This window comes from Scardinius erythrophthalmus (genome assembly GCF_964197995.2).
Source record: "Scardinius erythrophthalmus genome assembly, chromosome: 12".
Taxonomy (NCBI): domain Eukaryota; kingdom Metazoa; phylum Chordata; class Actinopteri; order Cypriniformes; family Leuciscidae; genus Scardinius; species Scardinius erythrophthalmus.
The window spans coordinates 30,229,961-30,254,769 of record NC_138232.1 but is presented as its reverse complement, the minus strand read 5'-3'; the positions used below and the strand labels follow the sequence as shown (position 1 = coordinate 30,254,769).

General features: G+C 37.3%; 1 protein-coding gene across 2 annotated transcripts in view; it reads left to right on the top strand.

Moving 5' to 3' along the window:
- The window catches only part of prkcaa (protein kinase C, alpha, a), a 253,891-nt gene extending 239,145 nt beyond the window's left edge, over nucleotides 1-14,746 (top strand). For both annotated transcript variants that reach the window (XM_081381201.1, XM_081381202.1), the window contains 2 exons: nucleotides 5,433-5,573; nucleotides 11,048-14,746. In XM_081381201.1, the coding sequence (XP_081237327.1) occupies nucleotides 5,433-5,573; nucleotides 11,048-11,212 (306 nt within the window). In that variant the 3' untranslated portion in view covers nucleotides 11,213-14,746. The remainder of the gene's footprint in view (nucleotides 1-5,432; nucleotides 5,574-11,047) is intronic.
- Nucleotides 14,747-24,809: the final 10,063 nt, after the last annotated feature.

The following is a 24,809-nucleotide window of genomic DNA, read 5'->3' as shown; positions in this document are numbered from 1 at the left end:
AGGATGTAATCAGAAAGTCAAAATTATTTTTCTGTTTTGATGTCTCTATCTTGCATCTTTGTCTCTGAAACGGTTCTAGAGTTCTTGACTTAAAGGGCACCTATTATGCTACTTTTTACAAGATGTAAAATAAGTCTCTGATGCCTTTGTATGTGAAGTCTTAGCTCAAAATACCCCACAGATCATTTTTATAGCATGTTAAAATTGCCAGGGGTGAGCAAAAATGAGCCGTGTCCCTTTAAATGCAAATGAGCTGCTGCTCCCAGAAGGCGGAGCTTCAAGCGCTCACGCTCCAGTGGTAACAAACAGGACAATCTCACACAATAAAATGTCAGAAACTGTACTAGCAGTGTTCAGTTCAAACCGGAGTCAGACAATGATGCCTACAGAGCCAGAGAATATATGCTGCATGGAGATAGAACAGCAAGACCGCATTAATGCTGAAGCCCAGGGGCCTCCCAAGTTCAGGGGCCTCCCATGTTCAGGTTCATGATGAGCTGAAAAGGTCATATTGTTTTGTAACTTGTCAGGTTTTCTGTCAATCACTCTAATCGCACGTTACATGGCAGCTGATTGAGTGACCCACGTGGCCCCATAAGCCCCGTTCACACAGCCAGCGATTTTGTCGCTGTATGTCGCTAGTCTCTGTACTGTGAAGTCGCTTGTGGACGTTGGTAGTGCTGTCGCTCTAATGTTATTGGTAGACTGCTCGTCTGGCCACATCTATACAAAACACCATCACAAGTGATACAACTATATTATTTTAATTTGACTAGGAATTAGGCTCGAAAGAAACAGTACGCTGTTGGGAGAGTGTTTTTATATTACCACACAGCAGTGTTCAGTGGATTAAATAATTTACTACATTAACGATCGATCAATCAACAGATTAACTCACTCATACTGTCATAAATTACTAAAACGTCATCCGAATTTGACAAATAATCAATTTTCTTGTCCCTAATAGTCAACATAATGCAGAGGAAACTTTAAAATGAACTGCAGCAGTGCTAAACTTGCATCATAAAACTACAACACTCGAAATATAAATGTATGAATTAAACTCACTGAGACTGTCGACAGTTTCTTTTCCATGCATCATTTTATTATATCCATGTTTGTGGTTAGTTACAGTCAAATCTAGGGCTGCATCTAACGATTATTTTTGTTGTCGATTATTTCTTCGATTAGTCGACTAATCTAACGATTATTTTTCCGATTAATCTAATGATTATTTTTGGGATTAGCTGATTTATCCATTGGCAAACTTTACAATAAATAAGTACAACAATATATCAGCTGTATTTTGAAGAGGGTAGTGCATCTGTATGTTATTTTAACATGAAATCAGAAAGGGTAATTGTCATTTTATTATGAAATATGCGAACAGGAAGCATTTTAAGCTTTATTTTTAACTAATGATACTATTTCATAAAATATAAGATACAGTCACAGGCCTATTTAGGAAATGTGTTTAATATAGTCTGTTATTAATTACCGTAGTGGGAGTATGATTTACTCAATTAACTTGTCCGAAAATGCACTTGTGTTTATCTGCAAAAAGGTTCACATACACTAGATTGCAGCCAAGGCTACTGTTAATGTAAATATAACGTTAGTCGTTTGTTTTTAAAGTCTACATAAGAGACCTGCGCAGGACGGATTTCTCCCTTAATAATTTCTAAAAAGCTGACATCTCAGTTTACCGCGATCTAACAAATCTCTGTTATTATAAATGAAACTGGCTGCACAATTAATCTTTCATAATATCTACACTTTGTTTGCTATAAGCAGATGATTTGCCAGTATACAGAATTCAGCACTGAACAAAAAGTCAATTTTGAGCGGTGAGGGGATTCTATTAATGCGTCTGATTTGCGTTCAAGAAATCAACACATCTGTCTGTGATTGGCTACATTGTTCAACGCTGCAAACATGTTATAAATAGATAGAGACTCTGGCCTGTAAATCGTTTCTATTTTGTTTGTTCTTGTTGCTTTTGTGCAACAGATGAATGACAATTTATTTGTTTATAGATATTCAATTTATAGATAATTGTATTTTGCGGGAGTCGCGCGAATCGTTTTATTCTCCCGCAACATTACACACACACGGGTGCATTACCACCTGCGCCCGCACTCGGCCATCAGATCCATATTTCCGCGCCGCACTCTGTTGCGTTGGGTCCCGCGGAAGTAGAGGTCTCCAGTCTACATGTGTATACACAACTTTTAAAAAGTGGCAAGTGCACTGAAAGCTTCGTTGACATAGCCTATTTAAGTTGAAGTTATAAATTAAAGCCCATTTTATCGTCGCCAAATGGGTCATAGTTTGCATAGTGAACAAAGCACCTTTCTGTTCGGCCGTAGTTTAAAAGTATTCCCATACTTTGGATGATCGTGGTCTGTCATTTTCACCATAAAGCACAAGCCGGCATTACTCGATATTTAAACGTAAATAATTAATGTGACGCGTCGACGCATTTCATGCGTGTCTGTCGACGTATTTTCATAGTCGACGTAATCGATGACGTCGACGCGTCGTTGCGGCCCTATCATATAAAACAGTGAAATCGCCCTTGAACTTTTCTGTCTTGCCTGCACTTGAGACGGTGACGGGAGCTGAGCTCCACTGAAAGGCTTCTTTCCTATTGGTTGTCGCTTGCGAAAATCGCTTCTCATTTGCATAAAGTTGAAATTTCTCAACTGTTATGTAGATTACCTAGATATTACACTTTTTTAAAATGAGACTCTATAAATCGAGGGAATGGGGGGCCTACAAAACCTCTCAGCCCCGGGGCCTAACATTAGGTTAAGGCGGCTCTGTAGAACAGGTATAGTTAAGTTTAATTACGCTTACGCTTACGTTTAATAATTTATGTTGTCACCTTGCTTTTATCCACTACAAGCCTGTTGTAGCGGACCCTGTCCGGATCAGTTTTATGAAATTTATTGTACATCACACAAAAGATGGAGTGTCCGTTTTCACTCCAGAAAATCACTGTGAGAGCTGAATAAATCACAGTACAAGAAGTGCGCATTAAAGTCTTATCCATAAACTCTCTCTCTCCCTTGTATGACTCATCAACATACACAGCGAATTACACAAAACCACTCATTACAACTAACAGTAAACAAATATATACAGACTTTATGCCTTTCCGGGGGTGCTTAATAAACTGGTAAACTTTATATCCGGAAAACAACTTCTATGAACTGTAATAAAGTGTGCGCTTTCCTTTTCATTACTGCCGTGACCAGTATTGATCTGGAGACTGTAAGCTGGATGACGAACAGTTGGTACTAATCCATCCTTGAGTAACAACTTTTTAGCAAAGCCTGTGTTTTGTTTTGTCCCTTTGTATTGACCCTCGTTCACAAAGCAGTCTGGAGTGAAATGATTTGCGCAGGCATAAACGAATTTAGGTATATGTTATGGCACGTTACCTTCAAAATTATGAAGACTCTTATGTTCACTCTTACATCCAACAACAGAACATCGCGATTGCTTACGAGGCATTGTCACTACAGCTATTCGAGCACGGAGAAAATGGCAGATAGTATACAACTCGCTGAGGGTCGGAAACTATGGTAATGCAGAACTGTCAGTCAGTGGCCAACACATTTATGTCCAAACACAGTATAAAAGTCGATTTTGCATAATAGGTGTGCCCTTTAAGAGTTACAGACTTTGAATCCCCAGAATTATGGATATATTTGGCTGAGGCCAGAAAGCACGTTTAGAAGTCAAGTGACATTTATTTATATAGCGCTTTTAACAATACAGATTGTTTCAAAGCAGCTTTACAGAGATAAAAGGAAAATAATGCAAAAAAGTTTGTTTCCAGAAGAAAATATGCTTTATAGCTTCCTGCCATGACGTCACCCGCCTATACGCCATTGGACTGATTTCACAAGTGCTTCACGACACAATCATGCAGAGTGTTCCCACAGCATCATTTCGACGCAACGTCTCGTTCCCTCTTCAGGGAGGCGTTTTTCACATATTGAATTTTTCAGTATACTTCAATGTACTTTAATACCATGAGGCTTTTTTTGCTACTTTTATCATTAGAAAATCCTGTTTGGTAGAGATAGAGTTGATGGTGCAAGCAGGACCCAACACAGCTAATGATCTGCATCATCACACACTGTCACACTTTTATCATCTGTTTTCATTTCTGTGTGTGTGTGTGTGTGTGTGTGTGTGTGTGTGTGTGTGTGTGTGTGTGTGTGTGTGTGTGTGTGTGTGTGTGTGTGTGTGTGTGTGTGTGTGTGTGTGTGTGTGTGTGTGTGTGTGTGTGTGTGTGTGTTATAAGCTGTGCAACTTACTAATAGATACATAGTGGCTGTCAGAAGCTGACCTAGAAATGCCTTATTATAAAAGGATTGTGATTTAGAAACTTGCCTGAAATTTGTATTTCTGGCAAATTTAAGTCATTTATAATAATAATAATAAATCATGAAAACTTTTATTTTAGTTAGCAAGCTGTTAAAATGTGTGCCTCTTAGAACCAAATAGCTGCTGGACTTGCCAAAGTTTGTGAAATCCATTGCATCGGTCTAGTATTGAGGAAAGTTTATTTTATAAGTAATGCATTACAATATTATGTTAGTCACACTCTCACACCACATGGACTCTTGTTTGCAGTCACTACCGTTTTTCCTTAGTTAGATTGTTGTCATGGACTCTCATTAGTTTCAGTAGTGCACTAATCAATTATCTCATTATCCTCTCAGTATTTAAGTTCAGTTCAGTTCTGTTTGTGTGTCTGTTTGTGTGTTTAACTGTGTGGATTATTAAAGGGTAACTCTCACCAAAATGCAACCTAGGGTCTTTTTGTTAATCTACTCGAGGCAAACTTTCCTTTAAAAGCATAATTAGAATGGAAACGCCACTTTTAAGTTTGACCGTATTTTCATTTTCGGTCAAATTGCCTTCTGAATGGGAGTGCGTGGGGCACTTCTATGATAGCATCTAAAATCGCTATTTTTAAAACACTAAGAAGGCTCGACACAACATGAAACTTTGCTCGAAGTATCACCAGGGGCTCTTCACATGAACTTGAGCATTGAGAACATTGTTTGTGTACACAGAGTTTACTAAAAAGAAAGATTGAACAACTCCCTGTAGCTATGTCCGCCGGCATTTTGACGGTCAAAAATAGTCTATTTCCGAATGTGAATGAACTGACTCTGAATTTTAGTATTGCTTCTTATATGAGCATCCTTTTTCAAATACAAGGTCAATATTGATTTTCACTAACACAACAAATTATCTTATTTATATTAATTATATTATTTTGCCTTTTCCCCCTGATTTTCATATTATAGTTATTTATTTATTTTTTGATCAGTTTTATAATTATGTCACTTTGACGCTTTTCCTGATTAGACAGTAATGATTATATTTTATTTTGTCTTGTGTTGCAGCTGATGTCAAAACACCCTTCAAAGCGCCTGGGCTGCAGCCAAGAGGGAGAGAGAGATATTAGGGAACATGCTTTCTTCCGTCGGATTGACTGGGAACGGCTGGAAAACAGAGAAGTACAGCCTCCATTCAAACCTAAAGTGGTAAGACAATCTGTGCAGGTCTATACATTTTCGACTTATGTATTTATTAATGCTATTCTGATTGATATACTGAAAAAAAATTAAGAAAGCTCATACTGAGTTTCAACTATTTCTGATGATTAAGATTAAGATACAGGGTTATTTAGTGTTGCAGGGATTGAACAGGGTTGTTACAAAGTTTACTCTCATTGTTTTTCTGGTGTTATTCTATTTTATTACCTCACCATGATTGAACAAGCCAAGTTTTCTATCACTGAAAAGACACTGTGTAAATAAGTGGTCCTGCATGCAAATGTTGGCCTATTCATCCATCTTGACTGATTAAAAGTTTCAGAAATAATGATCCTTTTTCACTGTGGTTTAAATTCTGAAAGTTACTTTTTTTTTCATAAGTATATCAAGTTAAAACCTATTATATGGCCCTGAACAAAGGTATCATATACAGTAAAAAATTATTTAGGCAAATTGATCCAATTGTGATCTTTGTGACAAACTATAGTGTACAACGTGTAAGGCTTTATATGTAAATGGAAGTATTTTATGATGGATTTGGAGCTAACTATCGTACCAATGGTTCAACTTCTTTAGTAAGACTGCAAGACATCCAGCCAGTAATGCATTATAATATAATATAATTTTGTCATGAATGCATTAAATACTTTTTCTGCATCAGGGAAAGACAGCATGTCTCATAACTTTTAAACAATCCTAAATTAGAAGAATGGTGCTCTAGAAACTGTTAAATTGTATTGTATAAAACAATACAATATGTAAGGAATAATTGACGACGGGTCGTTTAATTATTGTTCTAATAATTCAACGGCCCGGAGTCAATTATTCCACTTATACTAAAGTTACCTCACTTTGAAGCATTGTTCAGATGATATTTTTCAAGATGTATCTCAAGTTTTTGTCATTAAAACGCTCTTGTGTGTTGGACTAATTTCTTACTCATCTAATCCCAAGCCTCCACTGCCAATTCAAAAACATAATTTTAGATCTAGTTGGTTTAAACCACTGATAGCAGACTGAGAGAGAGAGAGAGAGAGAGAGAGAGAGAGAGAGAGAGAGAGAGAGAGAGAGAGAGAGAGAGAGAGAGAGAGAGAGAGAGAGAGAGAGAGAGAGAGAGAGAGAGAGAGAGAGAGAGAGAGAGAGAGAGAGAGAGAGAGAGAGAGAGAGAGAGAGAGAGAGAGAGAGAGAGAGAGATTGCAATAATGCGATAGAAAATAATGTGCGTCAATATTATTTAATTTATTTATTAATTCGTTTGAATTATTTAGTTTCTATTATTGACAGTAGGCTAGCCTAATAAATGAAACACAAAGCCCTTTTAACAAGTAGGCCTATCATTATTTTTTTATTTGTTATATTATCTGCAATAATAAGGAAAACCCGTGCAGCGGGACTATCAATTTATTTAAATATTCAGTTTAATTTTCTATTGATTATAGATAGGACTATATACTTTATTTGTCTCGGGAACACACAAGAAACAGTAGATCCAAATGCAGTGGGTTTTATTAAGTATAATCCAAATCATAGTCATCCAGGCAAGGGTCAAAATCCATATAATCAATCCAAAATACAAAACAACAAGAAACAAAACAAGAAACAGACTAAAAAGACAGACCTCAGAAGTGTGGTGACAAATGTGACAACTCCATGACAAGGACTAAAACAGACAGGGTATTTATACACAGAAACTAAATGTAATAAGAAACAGCTGCGTGCAATGATGAGTGATGAGAACAGACAAAGGATTGTGGGAAATGCAGTTCCAGAATGAATGGTGACAGTAAGGGAGAGAGACCTCTAGTGGACACCCGGGGAAACACAAACCAGACACTGTGACACATTTCCATTGATTGTGAAGTTAGACATCAAAATGCCAGATCAAGCGCATGGGGCTGCATATTTTTTTATTGTTATGAATTGTATAAAATTTTCCGTTATTACAGTTAACTACGCGAAGTGATATGGAACTGTAATGCGGTCAAGACCTGCCTGGAACTATTTTAGCCGTGCGTTTCCCTGAAAATAATTGCACACCTTAGAACGTTTGTCAACCAATCAGATTCAAGCATTCAACAGCCCCGTAGTATAAACATTAAAGGGGGGGTGAAATGCTCATTTTCACTCAATCTCCTGTTAATCTTGAGTACCTATAGAGTAGTATTGCATCCTTCATATCTCCAAAAAGTCTTTTAGTTTTATTATATTTATAAGAGAAAATAGGCTGTACCGAGTCTTTCCGGAAAAAAAACGAGCGTCTGGAGGCGGGCCGTGTGGGCGAAGCCAGAGCCATAGAGAGAATCCGTCGATCTGGGCTTTGTTTATAAAATATTCATCGTCGAAATGCAGGGAACAAGCACGTTGAAGCGCGTTGAGGTGCGCGGTCGCGCTTTTCCGGGAGAAATGCTCATATAAGGAGTTTCACTCTGGAGAGAGAGAGAGAGAGAGAGAGAGAGAGAGAGAGAGAGAGAGAGAGAGAGAGAGAGAGAGGAGAGAGAGAGAGAGAGAGAGAGAGAGAGAGAGAGAGAGAGAGAGAGAGAGAGAGAGAGAGAGAGAGAGAGAGAGAGAGAGAGAGAGAGAGAGAGAGAGAGAGAGAGAGAGAGAGAGAGAGAGAGAGAGAGAGAGAGAGAGAGAGGAGCTGCAAAAGCAGTCTGCAAACATATATATGACTTCTAAAGTGGGTCACATTGTGGTTGTTACCCCTACACAAGCACACATTCTCACCCATACATATATCATTGAATAGGGCATTCCGTCACATCCCAGGGGACAAAACAGAAAAGAAGAGAGGGGTTAGTTTGTCTCGAGGGTGTGTGTGTGTTTCGCAATGTCCTGTTTTTTTCTTATGTTTTATGTGTGAGTGTGTTATAAACATCACTCTTCACTTTTAATATTATTTAGTTTGTTTGTTTATTTTCGAAATGATGTCCCCTCAGGACATCCTGAAGCTGAACTGCAGCTACTTCCTATGGCAAAAGTAGGCCAGAGAACAGACCCCATGTCCCTTTCACACTAATGGTGGGGGTTAAACAGGCTAAATTCACCACAGCTACCATTTCAAACATTTCGCCAATCATTAGTTCCACTGCTGACGTAGAGAGTGTCCTACATGGACCTCTGTGTCGAAAAACTGGTCTCTGTATTTGTGTAATTATGACAGTTGCAGCTTTAAATGACTGGATGTTTACATTGTTTATCCTTTGCCTATGTTTGTTGGTGTGTTTAAGAGCTTGTAAAAACACGATCAAATTCCTCCTCAGTTTTTTATTATTCATAAACGATGGTAAAATCTGCCTCATAAGAGAGCATGACACAGGAATTTATGTCTGACCATATCTCTCAGTGCTTGAGTCACCATTAATCTCTCCTTTCAAATATGTCATACAATGAGAAGGGGGAGGGGTGTCTTCTATTTTAAGACACATCTTGAGCTGCATGTCTTATAGAATCTGACAGCTTTAAAAAAGGAGACTCTTTTTTTTTCCTTTACATACATAGGCACGATTAAAGGAATAGTTCACCCAAAAATGAAAATTCCGTCAACATTCCACTCTCATGTCATTCCAAACTCATCAGCCATTGGCTAATCTTCAAAATACAATTTAAGAGAGGCTTTTATTCACATATAAACACATATATAGAGAGCATCAAATATGGTAAACAGAAACTTGTGCAGGCATCACATGCTAGAACAAACTTCACTGGTTCTAATGCATCACACGCACACACATGTGCTCTAATGTATGTGTGTCGATCATTGTTTAGATGTAAATAAAAGGCTAAATTAAACTGTTCATCATATAAAGCGATCATATCTGGTCTCAAGATTTAACCACTAGATTCATATTGATTTCTTATTACCTTTTTGGATCATCTAATTTTGGGTTTTCTGGGGCCTCATTTATAAAATGTGCTTATGCACGGATTTTAACTTGGAGTGTGCGTACACTAAAATCCACTCCAACGTTCATATTTATAAAATCGGTCTTTGACATGGAAAAGTGTTTAGCACCATGTCAGGTTTTAAGCAGGTGTACACACTTTTCCTTGTGGCAAAGAGTCCGAGTACTGCAGGTATTTGGACGTTGACTGGTGCTCTTTTATATGTTAATGACATTAATTAGGGGCGTTTACAAGGCGGAGATCTGAAACAATCCAGCTGCGCACAAAGTACATTTGTGATGTATAGGTTTCACATCTGGAAGAAAGTCGTACGCACACCTCTTTTTGCGTACATATGATTCGTGAACGAACACATGCACACAAAAAAAACCTGCGTACAACTCTCTTAAGAAATGATCATAAAATCGAATGTAGGAATGTAAGTGGAGAGACAGAAACCTCCTAGGTTTCATTAAAAATGTCTTAATTTGTTTTTCAAAGATTAACCAAAGTCTTTTGGGTTTGGAATGACATGAGGGTGAGCAAATGATTACAGAATTAACATTTTTGAGTGAGCAATTTTAATGCCACAAATTTCTACACATATGTTTTTTAATAGTTCATTATTGCGTTAAATTGACAGCCTTCATTTAAACATTGTGGCATCAGACAAGAAAATGTTGGCTGTTGTTCTTGTATTAAAACAAATTGTGAAAGCTTTAACATGAATAGGCTGAAAACTGCACGCCCTATAACCCACACATGTACGTATATATAATTTATATGGAACCTTGAATCATTGATTCGTCATAATAATAGGGCTATTATAAATGTTCCTTGGTACCTTTTCATACACATTGTATGGGGGTTAAAGAAGTCTACTAAATTAATATACCTCCTACTTAGAGTAGTTAGTTAATTTGTCAAGATGCTCTGAGGTACAAAAGTATTCATGAGCCTATCATGGAAAATAGAAAATGAGAACTACGAGCCTATTGTGATTACAATGTTGTTTTGTCACACATAAGATTCTAACAAATAAATACATTAGGTTTCACATTACATTTTATGTTTTACACTACTTTTAATGAATTAAAGCAGAGTATTCATGTCAGAAGCTACTGTCAGGTGTCAGTGTGTCTGGCTTCCACAGATGTGCAAACTAGTAGAGCCCATTGCATAATCCAGATGAAGAGGAACTAGGGCATATAATCTGAAATCTGAGGAGTGTTAATCTGTGCATTGGACATGAAGTAATTGGGAACAGAAGTATGAATAGGCATCAAAATCCCATATTTTCTACAAAGAATGTAAACACTTAAAACACTTTTCCTACAAACTAATCACTTAAAATCCCTTACATTTAGAATTCAAACTGAAGATAAAACAGTTACAACTATTAACCATGTGTGTTATCTGCCATACAACATCTATTTTACAAACGTATGACTTTGCCATTTGTGTCAAATTATATACATCTTCTGAGACTGTGATTAAAACTACATGGTTTTAGTATCACAATAAACCTTGTCTTTTCTGTAATATTTTTCTCACTTGCTACCTCTTTTTTTGTTTTATAGTGTGGAAAGGGGGCAGAGAACTTTGACAAGTTCTTCACTCGCACACAGCCACAACTGACCCCTCCTGACGAGCTGGTTATCGCCAACATCGACCAGGCAGAATTCGATGGATTTTCCTTTGTCAACCCTCAATTCATCCATCCCTCCATCATTAACAGTGAATAAAACAGGAAAAAGAGGGAATGAATGTGAATCTACCAACTACCCCAAAACTCTGCCCTTACCTTTTACCGTTTTATCTGTACTGTAACTAACGTTAAACCAAAACCACAATTATCTCAAAGGACGTCCTGTCTTTTTATGTTTAAAAACCTAGCAAATTATTTTCCTATGGTTTGCATTATTTCAATTTAGGCCAGTCGAGGAGTTTACCTTAATGATAAAAAAAAAAAAAAAAAAAAAAACTGAGTAACACTTAAACTGTTTAGGAAGGGCTGTTTACATCACAAACTGACCATCTGGCTTTGTGCAGATCAGTTTTTAAAAGTCTAGGAGGCCATCTTATCTCAAACCACTGGTGGTTTCACCACATCTGCCCCAAGTCTCATAACAGATTCAGAGTTGTGTGCTTCCTAAAACAGTCTTCCCATTCAGGTTTTCTAAAGGTAATCGCCAAAGCCGATGGGGTTACTGACTTCCCCTTAGCACTATACCAATTTATCTTAATCTATTTACAGAAGTACTTCTGGTGTCAGTTTTAGTACTCTCTTTTTGGAGTCTTCAGTGTTTTCTCATTGGAAGTGTCATTAAATGTAATATTGAACATTTCTTAGTCTTATATTTGCACATATTTCAGGTATGAAAACAGTTTAACAATTTTTTTGTTTGTTTTATGGTAAAAAGCGTGCCAAGAATTGCCGCAATCCACAAGCCAACAGAGCTTTAGATGCGTGAAATAATTATGAAAAATTTCAGGTTTTAGGTTATATTTTTTTTAATAATTAATATACATGTCAGTTCATATAAAATGGCTTTCTTTCACAGTAAACAGAGATACATTTTACCCATATAAAATATCAGACTAAAAGGTATAACTTTGTTAACCCTTAAATTCACCAAGTGTTTTAAAATATCCTCTTTTTGCCATATTAGAAAATATCCTAGGAACATGAGAAAAACCTGTGTGTGTGTGTGTGTGCGTATGTGGTGTTTATTTTGTTTCAGTAATGTGCGATATAGAGAAAGACTGATAAATCACATACAAGTAATTGATTTGTAAATGTTAATTTCTGCTGTACCTGCAGAATTACCTTTACACCATTGTTTAGATTTAACACAACTTGTTGTAAAATGTAACATCATTATGACACTTTTCTCCTCCTGCTGCTTCAACTTTTTGCTAATACTTAATACAGGCTATTTAAACAATGTAAGAACCTTTTTATACCAACTAAATATGACTTCATTACATTACAAAGGTATGTCATTAGTGCAAATTTACAACTGAGGGAAACAAATGAAAGTGAATTTGCTTGAACATAAAACAGAAGTACAATTATCAGCTGGTTTATATGTTTTAGTAACTTTCATAGTCCACTTTTGTGATCATTATCCCTTTTAAATGTGTAATTTTGTATTAACCATGTCATCACACAGTCAGCTGATATAATGCTAATATTCAGGTAGATATTTGTGTAATTGTTGTTATTATTGGTTTGTACTGCTCTAAACATTGTAAAATGACATGGAAATGACCTTGTACTTTGCATAATGAAATCATTTACAAATGTGTTTTCCCCATATGATTTTCCAACTACATTTTGTCAAAAACAAAAACACTGCTTTTGGCTGTTATGTGTGACCTTATTGGATTCCATGGTTTTAAAGTGTTAGCTGATTGGCTGCTGTCATCTTACTATGGTCTGCTAACTTGTCTGCTTGCATGTTTGGGTACGGAAAGGATCCACTTGAAAATAATTGTGTGCATTTCTGAAGAATGTTTTGCTATCAATGGAAGATTAAATTTGACATTATAAGAGTATTACATCATGTAGAATGAACCAGGCAGATGCATATAAAATATTTTTCTCTTTTCACATAGTTAATATTGTAAACTGAACATCATTTTAAATATTTTAATGTCTTTATATTGTAGTTGTGTGGTGTAGTTTGTCCTGCTTCCCATCTTTTGCTTTTATAAATTTCAGAATTAGATAAATTACTCAGATGGGAAAATCAGCTTGGTTGGATTTTAAAACACATGGTGTCAGGTTTGTTCTAGCACTAATTTACCTGCCAGGTTTAAGTTTTTTTTTTTTTTTTTTGTCACTTAACGCAAATACATGGAAATTTGGCACCATGGCTGTAGTTTAAATCAGCTCACTTTTGTTTTCCCTATTATCTCTGTGGTTTTAATAAGATGTTGATCTTGCTCTAGAAACCCTTCAGCGCTTAATTATCTTTCTTCAACTCTTATGCAAACTCCCAGCTTTCTTTCTGTTCTTGTGTCTCTCCAAAAACCTGCTTTACATCAGTGCCATGCTGAACCCAGCAATAGCAGTGTTGCACCACTATTCAATCCAGTATTTTGTGCACTAGTTTCATGTAGCTGTACTGTTAACTGAATGCTGTTACTGCTCCTGAGATGGCAGTATTGCATCTTTTGCTCTGTTTATCTGCCAATCAATCATGTGCACTACCTTGGCTGTTGTAAAGAAAGTTTCAAAGCCATTTTTTTTTAAAACAGGTTTAACGTGGCATGCTTTGAGTTTCCTCTACTGTAAGATGATCCATCTGCCTTACCTACTCCTCACTATTCATCTGCTGCTGAATGAATGATTGAATACATGAACAAATGAATGACCGAACTGCTAATATTATTGCTTGTTTCTTTGCCTCGGGTGTTTAGCTTCCCCTTGAAGGCATAATTCACCCAAAAATAAAAATTGTCTCAATATTTACTGACCCTTCTGATATTCAAAATCTGCATGACTTTCTTTCTTCTGCGAAGAAGATATTTGAAGATTGTTGGTAACCAAAGAGTTTTGGATACCATTGACTTGCATTGAATAAAATAAAAAACTTGTCAGAATATCTACTTTTAAGTAAGTCATACAGGTTTAGAATGACATGAGGGTGAGTAAATACAAAAATAAATTTTTTGTGTGAACTGTCAAATATATCTGCTCCTTTAGTCATCTCTTGTCAATTATAATGAATTCTTAATCATTTTTGACACCCAAAATATAACAACAATAAAATGACCTTTTCTGCATTAATCAGCAATCCATGTGTTCCTGTACTTTAAGTTAATGTGTTTGTAGAAGATGAAAGCAAGAATTTTGCTCCTTGTTTTATAACATTTTTCCCTATTTCTTTGTTGTTCTTTATGTGTCTGGTATTATACATCACTTTGTTGTCCTTTTGCTTTGTGTGATTTAGTCGACCTGTTTTATTGACATCCGTTGAGTTGAAGATTGTTTTATTTAGCATTTAGAGGACAGAATCAACAGAATGCCTTATTTTGCTCTCTTTCTGTCTCTCAAATAGAAAGGTCCTGAATTGATCCCAAAGCACTATATCTGTTCCTATACTAATATCGATCCATAACCTATAAATAAAACATGTAAACTGTTGTATTTTGTAGCAGTGTATGTTAGTCCTGCGTTTGTTGTCTTAACATAAATCTATGCTTTTCCAAGCAATCCATGTTGCCATTTATACCTAATGTATGATATTGCAAATAAAGAAGGGAAAATGAAACTCAGTCTGTAGATGTCCCTTCTTTAAGATGATCCTTACTCTGGCTGTGGTGATCTGTGATCTTCTCTCCTGTACCAAGCAAAGTTTTTTTTTTTTTTTTTATCTATACGTAGCTGCTGTTGTGCGTTTCTAAATGATTTCTGCATTTCCTCAATCTTATATAACTTTTTAGAGGACTAACAGGCTAAGTAAGTGGATGGTCAAAGGCAACAGGTAGGATTTAAAGTGTGACGTCCACGCATAGAAGATTCCCGGTAGGCCGACGTGCTTTTTGGGCCGATGATCTAGGCTATTTTTTTTTTTTTTTGTCTTTGTCTTAACGGCCCATAAAACTCATACATCGGCGGCCCATTTGTTTTGTTTTGTTTTGCTTAATTGCCGGCGCTGTGTTAGTGCCATTGTAATGCATTGGTCAAAAACAAAACAAAAAAAATCATTAAACACGTAGACCAGCGGTCCATAGGTTCTTTTCTTGATTGACACTGGCCCAATCACATCTTTAATGTTAGGTATAGAAATTAATACAAAACTAATTATGAAAGTTTCCTTTATTTTTCAGTGCATTTGTTTTACAATATATGGCTATGACTATCATGGGATTAATATTATAACTATTATTATACTAGTGTAATGTAGACAGACACTGTTACTAAAAAAGGTTTAAATTTTTCTTTGTTTAATTTGCACACTGAATGGTTGGAGATTTTAATTTAGAACTCTCAAAGTGCACCAGATTGATGAATTCAACATTAAAAAGAACAAAATTTCCATACCCAACCCCCCATAGAGGGACAGAGGTCCACTCAGCAGTGGATTCATCACTGTGAAGTATAGTTCAATTTTATTAATAAATTAAAAATTTTTACTTATTTCATCTGTTAACTATAAGTCGTTCCTCACTCGCCACATGGCACAGTAAATTGTTGCTGCATACCCCTCTGACACTGGGTAGTTGTGCCCCTGGCTAGGGTTAGTGTAAGGGGAAAGAATGTGCAGTTTGTACAGAATAAAAACCATTACGTCTATGGAGAGTCCCCACAAAGTAAACCGTGTGTGTGTGTGTGTGTCTGTCTGTCTGTCTGTCTGTCTGTCTGTCTGTCTGTCTGTGTCTGTCTGTCTGTCTGTCTGTCTGTCTGTCTGTCTGTCTGTCTGTCTGTCTGTCCAATTTTCACTTGTAAGTGATCTAATTATTAGTGAAGCTGGACATTAATCTCCCAACAGAGTACTGATACCCAAAACACACCACCTAAATCTGCATGGTGCATCTATAGACTGCCCATGGACCAGCACAATTTGTATTGTGCACAAAAGCCCTGTTCCAAAGCCCCCAGTGCTAGACATATGGGGTCTGGGGAAATCTAGATTATTGAATGAACTGTAACTTTATTACTGGTCACATGCTGTTTTTGTTTTGTTTATCGATCACAGATTTAACTGACCCTAAATATCAAACTAAAAAAAAAAAAAAAACTAATAAAACAACAACAATGTTTTGCTGTTTTATATGTCAGTCACACAGCCCCTTCCTAAGTGAAATGGTAACTTTTATGCCAGTAGTCAGACTCTAAGCTACAACAATAACACATTACTCCAAATAGGCTACATCCCCCAAAACATAACAACAGACATGAACAGCATGCCATACTAAAACCAATAACACATGAGTAATGACACATTACGCATACATACAGCCGTTGTGTCGTTGTCAGTCCGTGACCGGTCAGTGACGTGCAGAGAGAGGGAGAGGGATGTTAGAGCATCACCAACATTAAGCCGAATGGCGCGTCTCGCCATAAACGTGTGAAGGGTTCTAGAGGTTCGCCTGACTTCAGCAAACCTCTTTGTGATGAGATAAAGGCTGTTGAACATTTGCTTGCATTATTGCTCTTTATCAGAGAAGAACTGAAGAACGCGAGGTACACAGGCACGTCTCAGCGCAGGTATGTGGAACTAATTAGCCTATAACTCTATTGCTTGCGTTGTTTTATGGCATTGATTAGTCTTGGCTCATTTGCAGATTTAAAGTATAAAATTTGATAAGACGCGTTCAGAATCCAGTGAACATCAATGTTTTCCACATTTCCTTGTTATATTTGAGAAAAAAAATCAGAAAATCCTTTTTTTTCCATTAAGCGCAAATGTTGGAGAAAAAGATGGACTCAGCATTTACAGAAGTTAAAGTTGAATCATTGTCGTTCTGTGTCGTATGTGAAACAGTGCGTCTCTTGGAGCCTTAGTGCAAAACATATAGCCTAAGAGGTCTTAACAAGACAAACAACACTTCAGTGAAGTCAACCATTAAATGCTATCAATACATGACAACACACACACACACACACACACACACACACACACACACACACACATATATATATATATATATATATATATATATATATATATATATATATATATATATATATATATATATACATACAGGGTGCGATTTGTGAAAAAAAAACAGAGGGGGGGGGGGATGTTTTGAAACATTTTTATTCATAAAAATAAATCATGAGAACATGAACTTCATCACTGCATTTACAGGAATTGTAAAATCTTTTTTTCTTATTAACTCATGAAGTAGCCTAACGCAATATTTTTACTCTAATAGCTAATCTTTCCCAACACTGTGGTCCTTGTTCATTTGAGTCAACCTGACTGTGAGTTCTGCTGAAGCTGGGAATTGTCCATCGTAGTGCAGTTTTATTTATTTTATTTGTTTTGTTTTGTTTTTTTGTGACGGTCCTGTAAAATATTTGATGATATGCTGCTCTTGACCATTTTTTTATTGTTCCCAGCAAGCTAGCTAGAGTTTTCGCCCTGAAATATTACATAAATATTTGTAGCCAGGCCCGGAGTGGGTAATCGGGAGAATCGGGAGTATTCCCGGTGGGCCGCTTCACTTTTGGGCCGGGCGAGGATTTTTTTTTTTTTTTTTTTTTTTACATTTCAATGTCACATTAGTTACATTAGGATACACACGTTCCGCATTCTGCCACCACAGCGCGCAACCATACACAGTAAAAGAAAGCGCGCAACTCAGCATGGGTTGTACCATGTGAGGGAGTTCTCCCCTCCCCTCCTATAGAAATGGTTGGGTCCATAGCCCGTCTTTTCCAGGTCTTTTCAAAACGTTTTCTCAGGGAGGCTACCGCGACTCCGCCGGCGCCTACTGATAGCTGGGCCGGCCGGGCACACTGGATGCGTGGCGTTTCTGTTGCGTGTCAGCTGCGTGGCGGCTGCATCGCGTTTTCCATGTCTTTGCACACCAGAAGCGTGTCTGACGCGGCGCTGCTGCTGCTCGGTGACATATTGGTGATATATTTGACATATGGGGAGAGAGTTGTGGAAGGCCTATACAATGAAGGTAAAATTATGCCATAAAGTATTGCATGCGCAGGGTAAGATTTGTGAAAGTGTACATAAGTTTGCAAGCGTAAATTAAATTTGCATGCGCAAGAGAAGATTTGTAAAGGTGTAAATCGCCTTTCAAGTGTAAGAAAAAAATATTTGCAGCATTTCACTGTTACTCGTAAGTGTAATTCATGTATTGTGAAGCTGCAGCTTCATGCTAACGCAAAATAAATATGATCTGTATTCCTCTGACTTCCATTTTTCCGCGCTTACACTTTTGGCACGGTTTTTACGCTCAAATACGGCCAAAAGTATTGCAGGCCCGTGAACAGCAATTTGCGACCGAAAACAACAGAGTTAGGAACTGCCAAACAGATTCACTGCATAAAATCAAACTTTGTGTAAAAAATAAACTGTTGCAAATGTCTAAATGTGTGCATAGGGCAACAAAGTTCCCGAAATAACCCGATTTGTACAGTTACGTCTTTCTTTTACCTGCGCTTCCAGTTTTGGCACGATTCTCTCACTCACTGAGTTTTGCAAGCGCGAGGAGGAGGGCGGGACCACCTTCATCATTTAGCCAATCAGATGAGCTTCTCGCTGACTCTAGGTTTACTCTTATCTGATTGGTTCAATAAACACGCCAGTCACCAGAACACATCTTTATCTTCATTTGGCTCAGAAACCTTCTGGTTGCCGAAATGGTACTTTTAATGCACACATACATGTTAAATAAATAGATAAACAAATAAATAAACAAATAAGTCATGATTGCTTAATAAGCTGTGCACCATTAGGATGACTATATGAGTCCATAATGAATTTCGAGCTGGTGTGTTAAGAATTTTTTTTTTTTATCTGAACTACTGCATGCATAATTTCACCTGTCTACTGATTGGGAGGATTCCACTATTATTATGTTACAATTATATTTTTTTCGTGTATTTAAGAGCATCTCTAAATTATGCACCATTTATCACCTGCAATGCCATCGTGTAACCACTAGATGGCTGTATAGCCCTATATATGAACATATCAAGATGCTGTATATTCCCTGGTTGCTGGGTTTTTATTCAGACATAATTAGTTACTTTTTGTCAAAGTTGAGTTTATGTTGATTTAGTATCAGTTTTTCATTACAGTCAAATCTGGACACAGAGAAAGCATTTTGTTATTTATACTAGCTACATATAATAGCTTGATCAGTCACACGAAAGTAATCACTAAGTCAGAATCAATATTGACAGTGCTACCAAGACAATATTTCAAAATATGTAATTGAGTGTTAAATGCCACGAACAGAGACATGATGTGAAAAACACTGCATCAGAATTGTATTATTACATAAAGAATGGGTATTAAATGTTTTGATTGTAAAGTTTAACATCTGCTCAGTGGTGTAACAGATTAGCCTATATAATATATCACATTTCAATCCAGTAACGTTAACACCAGCTTGAAATTCAGTATGAATGTTAGTCAGCTTTAATCAGCCTAATGATGCACAGGTTATTAAGCAATCATGACTTATTTATTTATTTATTTATTTATTTATTTATTTATTTATTTATTTATTTATTTATCTATTTATCTATTTATTTAACATGTATGTGTGCATTAAAAGTACCATTTCGGCAACCAGAAGGTTTCTGAGCCAAATGAAGATAAAGATGTGTTCTGGTGACTGGCGTGTTTATTGAACCAATCAGATAAGAGTAAACCTAGAGTCAGCGAGAAGCTCATCTGATTGGCTAAATGATGAAGGTGGTCCCGCCCTCCTCTTCGCGCTTGCAAAACTCAGTGAGTGAGAGAATCGTGCCAAAACTGGAAGCGCAGGTAAAAGAAAGACGTAACTGTACAAATCGGGTTATTTCGGGAACTTTGTTGCCCTATGCACACATTTAGACATTTGCAACAGTTTATTTTTTACACAAAGTTTGATTTTATGCAGTGAATCTGTTTTGCAGTTCCTAACTCTGTTGTTTTCGGTCGCAAATTGCTGTTCACGGGCCTGCAATACTTTTGGCCGTATTTGAGCGTAAAAACCGTGCCAAAAGTGTAAGCGCGGAAAAATGGAAGTCAGAGGAATACAGATCATATTTATTTTGCGTTAGCATGAAGCTGCAGCTTCACAATACATGAATTACACTTACGAGTAACAGTGAAATGCTGCAAATATTTTTTTCTTACACTTGAAAGGCGATTTACACCTTTACAAATCTTCTCTTGCGCATGCAAATTTAATTTACGCTTGCAAACTTATGTACACTTTCACAAATCTTACCCTGCGCATGCAATACTTTATGGCATAATTTTACCTTCATACTATACTGTTAAACAAATATATAGCAGCAAAGACAACGTCGGCAGTGTTGACGGCAATATAGACTATAGAATATTTCGTTCTGTATTGACAGGTGCAGTATTTGAAAATCGATAATATTTTTTTAAATTGCATTTATATTTGCATTTATGTCAAACCCTAGACACTTTCAAACATCAAAATGACATTTATTAATATGTATTCGTGTCAAAATGTCATATAAACATCTTTTCCTATTCAATTTTGCCTGGAAACGCTTCCAAGACGCTTGCGTGTCGCGTGAAAAATAGGCGTCGGTTCTATTTCTAGCAGGCACGCGTTTTCCGCGCGGCTCGAGCCGCGCCTGAGACGCGCGTGTCACGCACGCAGTGTGCAAGCTCTAACCTGTTAACATGGGAGCCGAAATAAAAACGGACACGCCACGCAGCTGAGACGCTCACGCCACGCATCCAGTGTGTCACCGGCCTATCGGTACGCGTCAGGGAGGATGGATGGGAGGAAGAGGCCAGGAGGTAGGCTATGGAAGCTTTGTTTCCTGCACAGAATATAACATTTTAAAAGATAATTGCGACTTTTTATCTCGAGTTTACATCTCGCAATTCTGACTTTTTTTCTCAGAATTGCGAGATATAAAGTCAGAATTGCCTGAAATAAAGTCGCACTTGCGTGTTAAAAAGTCAGAATTGTGAGATATAAAGTCAGAACTGCCTGAAATAAAGTTGCAATTGCGTGTTATAAAGTCAGAATTGCGAAATATAAAGTCAGAATTGCGAAATATAACGTCAGAATTGTGTGAAAAAGTTGCAATTGCTTCTTATGCTTCTTATAAAGTCTAAGTGAATTATTATTTAACCTTTACATTATTTGTTAACCCATGGTATTAATACTAACTACACAATAGTACGAGCTGAACTGTTGCTTCATTTATCCAATTTTTAAAAAGTGCTAATTTGGAATTCCACCATGGAAAAAGTGGGCCGGTCTTGGGCCTGAAACTCCCGGGCTGAAAAGTGGCCCCACTCCGGCCCTGTTTGTAGCCTACTTGGTGACATTCTGAAAAGCCGTGCATGTATCAAAGCTAATGGACAGGATCAGATAAATTAGCCGCAATGTCATCTATTGTCATATCAGCCTCTGCTGAACCACGGATTGATTGCAAAGTTAAACCATCACAGTAGAAACAGTTTTACTGCTGCTGTTAAAGTAATAACGTTAAAGGAGAACTCCGGTCAATTTTAACATTGAGCTCATTTTTTTGTACATTTGGAGTGCTGTCAATACAGAGAACAACGACAAAAATTGGTGTTGCCTACACCGAGTTATTCTATTTTTAAAATTTGCACCCTGTTGACTTCAATAGGGCAAGTAGTAAGCCTGCTTTTTAGCCTCTTAACATCCTTTAAGTGTCATTACAAGTGCACAGAAAATGTGAGTGATTCCTTCCGAGTGAACACGGGTGGATCTGACTGCAGTAGATGTTAGAGATATTAATAAAAACGAAGTTAATTCAGCCAGCGCTCATACCTTTGTTTACATCCTGTTTTCGGTGGAACGCCATAGTAATCGATTGTCGAGTTCACGCGCGTGATCATTGGTAACTAAACCTATGCGCGTGAACTCGACAATCGATTACTATAGCCTTCCACCGAAAACAGGATGTAAACAAAGGTATGAGCGCTGGCTGAATTAACTTCGTTTTTATTAATATCTCTAACATCTACTGCAGTCAGATCCACCCGTGTTCACTCGGAAGGAATCACTCACATTTTCTGTGCACTTGTAATGACACTTAAAGGATGTTAAGAGGCTAAAAAGCAGGCTTACTACTTGCCCTATTGAAGTCCACAGGGTGCAAATTTTAAAAATAGAATAACTCGGTGTAGGCAACACCGTTTTTTGTCGTTGTTCTCTGTATTGACAGCACTCCAAATGTACAAAAAAATGAGCTCAATGTTAAAATTGACCGGAGTTCTCCTTTAACTTTACATCGCGATGCTGAGATAGGCCTACAGTGAAATGATAGAAAAGACAGATGCATTATGTGTTGGTCAATTCGCCTCATTCGCGCCGCAGGACCTCTACAAGAGTATAAACGCGTCTTTACATTGACTTAACATTGAAATCACTCGCGCCAGATAAACGCCAGTATCAGATCACTCACGCCAGTATAAACGCGTCTTTACATTGACTTAACATTGAAATCACTCGCGCCAGACGCTCAAGAGTGAGTGAGCAATCAAAAAACATTTGCTTTAGCCCAGGCACGGCGCCAGGATTCCAGTTTTGAATGGGCCAGACCAATTGTGGGTGGGCCTTAAATTAAAAACGTTAAATTAAAAACGTTATCCAATCACTTTTTAACCTAATAAAAAAATATTGACTAATATAGCCTACTGTTATATTATATGTGCATATACATAATCTAGATTTTAATAGCTTGATGCTCTTTAAATATTTTGTTGCATAGTTAAAAGTTTCGGTGCATAGGACGGACCTATCCGCGATCGCTCTCCATGGTTCTGACCAAAGAAGAGCTCTTTGGAATCTCCATTACACATCATACCTGGCATTGTCTCTTAGTGCACTACGAAGACTCTTGAGGTATAACTTAACTAAAGGTATACTACCACTAAAGGTATATCATTGCTAGGCGTCTTCAGGGCTATCATCCACTCGTGAGGCAGAGGCGCTGAAAGGCATAGGCGCTGACGCCCTCCTAGCAACGGCGCTGTTTTTGGTAAAACATGATTTTGACCACTTCATTAAGTTTTGTTTTGTAGAAAACTCTTTTTAAAATATTTTCGTTTTGTATAAATTGTATCTTAATTTTGATCAATGTTTTATCAACCAATTGCCTGTATTTAATAAATAAGAAGCAAATATATAGCCGACAATGTAATAAGGCACAATCACTTGCATTGCATGTGAACTGGAGGGCGCCGAAACTCAGCTTGTGCCACACAGATTTGAGAAATATAGGCTATCTATTATAGAAAGCTTGAAATGTCTACTTTAAACGAAAATATTCAAAACCGAAAGAAATTATGTAATCCATATGTGCATTTCTCTCTGGGGTTCATGGCGAGTCCGCATCGTCAACTTCATCTTTGCAGCGACACAGAAAACACCAGTTTATTAATAAACAATTAAATGTCTCCTTGCTAATTTAGACACATTCATAATCATTACTTTAACCGGTTCTTTGTGGCAAGCTTTATGCGTGCGGTCATAACGCTCATTATCCTGTAGGGCAGGCTATATTATTTAAGTAATTAAATGAATATAAAGAGGCGATTTGTCCACGAATGGCTTAAATGAACAACTACTAGTCGACTAGACAAAAAAAGGGAGGCAGCCCTTATTCCACATATTTTCGAACCAGGCTCAGGCCATTCTGGGTTGAGCGAGCGACCCTGCGGAATGAGTCAGCGGAGCGGAATATTCAGAGATGCGCTCTCCGCTCACGAGCTCTGATCGGAACAAACCCGAACCTCACTGTCTGCTGAACTTGCGCAGAAACATCAAAATAGGCATAGCCAGCTTTTTAAAAAAAAATGTTTTTAAACATTTAGAGTATTTTAGTACACATTATGAGATTGACGTTTTTTATAATTCTTGACAAAATTAGAATATATTAAAAGGTTGTTGTTGTTGTTTTTTGGGTGGACCTGTTGAAAAGTGGGTGGCGTCTCGCAATTACTCGTGAGGTGTAACCAATCAGACATTGAGCAAGTCTGCAGAAAGGTGATTACAGAGAGGCTGCGGCAGCTATATCAGAGCCAGCCAAAGTAGCGCATTTTAAAATAAAATTTACTTTAATCAAACCACGGATCCGTGATAAGTTTTGTGATCCGTCTCGCCACTAGTGTAGTAGTAGCACTGATCACTTTGAGGGGGGGGATAAATTTATCCCCACCGTAGATACAAATTATTAAGCAGAGGCAGGGATACATTGAACAGAAAGGGGGAAATCCCACGCATCGCACCCTGTATATAGTCTTTCAATTCATATATAATCTATTTCTGACTAAATAATCTATTAGATAATCTATTTTAATGACTAAAATCTATTTCTGACTATTATTTAGATTATTGAAATAGATTATTTAGTCAGAAATAGATTATATATGAATTGAAAGACTCAGTAGGATCCATTTGCAGCTTTTAATGAAGGAACGTCAAAACAGGCAAGGGTCAGGCAACAGCAAAACAGGGTGATCAGAGAACAGACACAGTAGTCAGGTCACAGGCAGAAGTTCAGGGCAGGCAGCAAGAGGCAATAATCCAAGATCAATCCAAGTCGAGACAGGCAGCAAACAGACAGAAACGAGATAACAATCCGAGGTCAATAAACAGATCAGTAGCCTAGAATAAGGGAAACCG